Source organism: Brassica oleracea, unplaced genomic scaffold (genome assembly GCF_000695525.1).
Source record: "Brassica oleracea var. oleracea cultivar TO1000 unplaced genomic scaffold, BOL UnpScaffold01968, whole genome shotgun sequence".
In the NCBI taxonomy this organism is placed as follows: Eukaryota; Viridiplantae; Streptophyta; class Magnoliopsida; order Brassicales; family Brassicaceae; genus Brassica; species Brassica oleracea.
Window position 1 is genome coordinate 1 of NW_013618499.1, and position 3,434 is coordinate 3,434.

Sequence of the window (3,434 nt, forward strand, 5' to 3'; positions counted from 1 at the left end):
TGTCTGACTAGCTGGATGTGTCTATATGTGTAATTCATAAGTCATAATGTGTCTTAGAATGTAAAAAATTTATTTTGTTACTACTAGTCAAAGCTTATATTCCCGTTCCCCATAATATAAAATTTTAACGATTTCATTCCTTTTAAGTGTAACTAACAGAATACTTTTTAGAGAGAGGAGTGAGAATTTGCTCTCAAGGAACCCCAAGTGGGTTAAAGTTTTCTGTCAGTAGAAAGAGTATTTTAATACGTCTTTGGTGAGTGGAGGTGGTTAAAACACGTTTTTATTTACCTCTTCATACCCTCTTTTACGGAATTCAAGTGGTTTTGCTCAAAAATCAAGATCTTTTGAGTGTTTCTGAAAGCTGTTCGTCAAGCATTCAAGTCTGGGTAGCTGGAAAAATTAACTTCTATTGGTATTTAACCTATCTGCCGGAAAAGATGTCTATTGCTATGGATAGGGCTTTAATGGCTCTGTTTCTGGAAGAAGAAGAAGAATAGCCCTTCAATATGCCAGATCGACCGGGCTTCACTTCTGTCGAGGAAAATCGCCTCAGTCTCATGGGGAGAACCTTGAACCCGGAGTGTCAGCGTATGTCTCGGCTCATAACTACTATGCCTCGCAAATGGCAAAAGGAAGGGAAAGTTAGGGGTATAGCTTTATCCCAAGAAAGGTTCCAGTTCATCTTCAACACTGAACATGACCTTCTGGACGTACTGGAAAAAGGTGTACAAACCTTTAATGAATGGGCAATGGTGCTGGAACGCTGGGTTGAGAACCCGCCGGAGGATTATCTCCAGTATTTTCCTCTTTGGGTAAGGATCAGTCATATACCAGAGGAATACTACACAATAGAGGCGCTAACTACCCTGGTTGATATGATTGGAAAAGTGATAGTTGTGGCTTTTGACCCCCTGAAGCCGGTTACGCAGCCGTACATCCGGGTCCAAGTTCTCTTCAACGTCACTAATCTGCTGAGAATGTCTAGTCATAAATCGTAAGGGAGGAAAGACGGCCACCATTCACTTTTATTATGAACAGGTTCAGAAGAGATGCTTCACTTGCAAGCGCCTCAATCATGGAAAGACAATCTGTCCAATTGAAGTGAGGAAACATCAAGATGAAGCCCAAGCGAGGAGAAACAAAGCTAAAATGGTGGTTCCTACTACTCCTGTGACCCTAACCAAGGACGACCCTCTCTTTGGCGTCTTGAATGAGACGCAGGTGGGTCTGGATCCACTCTCAGGAAGACCAGAAATTGCAAAAGAAGTGCTTGAGGAAATGAGAAGATACATGGTTGCGAACACAGGGGAAGACAGAGCCATCAAGATGGACAGATTGAGGTCTACGGTTAGAGAAGCTGAATCAGATCCAAGAGCTCAGAGGACTGTGCTTCGCCTTGAAACTCCCCCCATTGTAACGAGTGACCTCAACAGAGGAAAAGGCTTGGTGTTTGACTATGGAGACAAAAGCCAGAAGAAGGTCTCTTTCGAGCTAAATGATAAGCCAGAAAAGCTCATGGCGGGGGCTTTCAAAGCTTTCAAACCCCAGTCCGTCTCAAGTGACCCTATACTTGAGATTGGCCACTCAGATGCAAGCAATGTAGCCAGTGTACAGAGATCCTATTCTGATAGTCCTACGGTTTTCCAAATAGGTTCTATTGAGCCTGGATCTTCCGGGACTATCACCAGGAAACAGTACGTGAGGCGCCGGCCTCCAAAAGGAATCAGAAAGGCAGCAGCACTGGCTTTGATGGACCAATCTCAGGAAGATGTGGAAGATGGGAGGGAAGGTAAGCAGGAGGTAGGAAGCAAAAAGAGAAAGAAGGTGGAGTCAGGAACGGGTGGAAGGTCAACCCCTAAGGCGCAATGCCTTACGACGATCCCAAGTGAGGGATTGTCCAACGCCCAATGAGCATTATGAGCTGGAATTTCTAGGGCTTGGGGCGGCCTCAAGGTCTGACAATTCAACATCTCCGGGAGATGCGTAGAAAACACTTTCCGGAGATTATGTTCTTGATGGAAACTAAACATTGTCGGGATGATCTAGTAGATATTCAGGTGTGGTTGGGATATGATCGTGTATATACTGTTAACCCAGAAGGCCTCAGTGGAGGTCTGGCCCTTTTTTGTAAGAAAAACATAAAGATGGATGTTAAATTTGCGGATAAAAATATGATAGACTGTTTGGTTCAGTTTGGAGAAAACATTTTTTTCCTCTCTTGTATATATGGCGAACCTACCACAGAGGGGAGTGATGCTGTGTGGGAAAGACTCAATCGTATTGGTACCAACAGAAAAGAACCGTGGTGCCTTATCGGAGATTTCAACGAGATACTTAGTTTTCCATCGATAACTGCCAATGCATCCATCTGGAAAGAGTTACATCGCCTCGAAGAGGAGTTTCACCCCAAAAGTCGAAGATATAACAGAAGAACAAGCGTAGATTGTGTGCTTCTTGAACGAGCTTGGTTGGCTTCTTCAGAAGTAGCAGACCTCTAAGCCTAGAGAACAATCCGACTTTCCCCTGTCACTCTTCAAGTTTTTGAGCCTAGACCTCTAAGGTGCTCTCCTCGACATGTTTGGTAGAGAGAAACTTAGTGAATGATGAGCTGAACAGAAAAGCACAGATATGGTGGAAGAACTACTCATTCATTACTCTGTTATCCCCATCTTCTCACCAATGATACACAAGAGGTTTCTTTCTTTCTAACAGAAAAAGTTGGTTTTTATCATTGTATCAGATGGGATGATCGACAAAAGAAACAAGCAAGCCTCACTAAACATCGAGATTGTTTAAAGCAGGAGATTAAGTTCAGTGACAAACAAGTTATCATCATGTGGTACTTGTGCAACTGTGACTCTAAAGTAGAGGAGAAAAATAGCGTTTAAAGTGGCGGAACACAAACAATGTTCGAGAAATGAGACGTTTAATAATGAAAAGAGGACAAGTGCGAGAACTCAACCTATGTAGTGAGTTCCATGATGGCGGAAACAATATCTCCATCGTTGGCTTTAAGAGCCTTAGTGGCTTTGGCCTTGGAAACACCAGCCTGAGTCATCACGAGCTCAACATCCTTGGCTTCAACACCGGTCTCATCAACATCATCATCATCTTCGTCTTCCTCTTGCGCAACCGCGGCTGCTTCAGCGTTAGGGGGGATCATCGACGCAACATCCGGCATCTTAAACCTCTGAGCAGCTTGAGCTTGTAGCTGAGAGCTCATATCATCTATCTTGGCCTCGCCGAATATGACATAGGTCTCAGAGTTGGGACTCTTGAACACATCCGGCTTCGAGATGACAAACAAAACCTGAAGAGGGGATATGCAAGAATCAAACATTGGTTTTCAAGAAAGATAGGATTAATTAAACAAAAAAAAAAATGGTTATTACATTCTTTGATCTCTTGATAGTCACTCTGCTAACATCAGT

The 3,434-nt window shown here is 43.4% G+C and overlaps 2 protein-coding genes across 2 annotated transcripts; one reads left to right on the plus strand and one right to left on the minus strand.

The window, feature by feature from the left end:
- Positions 1–1,152: 1,152 nt before the first annotated feature.
- On the plus strand, positions 1,153–1,914 carry LOC106321553. Its single transcript, XM_013759808.1, has one exon. The coding sequence runs from the start codon at positions 1,153–1,155 to the stop codon at positions 1,912–1,914; it is 762 nt and encodes a 253-aa protein (XP_013615262.1).
- An 847-nt stretch (positions 1,915–2,761) lies between these two features.
- LOC106321554 (nascent polypeptide-associated complex subunit alpha-like protein 4) lies at positions 2,762–3,428 on the minus strand. Its single transcript, XM_013759809.1, has 2 exons — positions 3,396–3,428; positions 2,762–3,313 (listed from the first exon to the last, which is right to left on the minus strand). Exon 2 carries the CDS (start codon positions 3,224–3,226, stop codon positions 2,966–2,968), a length of 261 nt encoding a protein of 86 aa, XP_013615263.1. The 5' UTR covers positions 3,227–3,313; positions 3,396–3,428; the 3' UTR covers positions 2,762–2,965.
- Between the last annotated feature and the right edge of the window lie 6 nt (positions 3,429–3,434).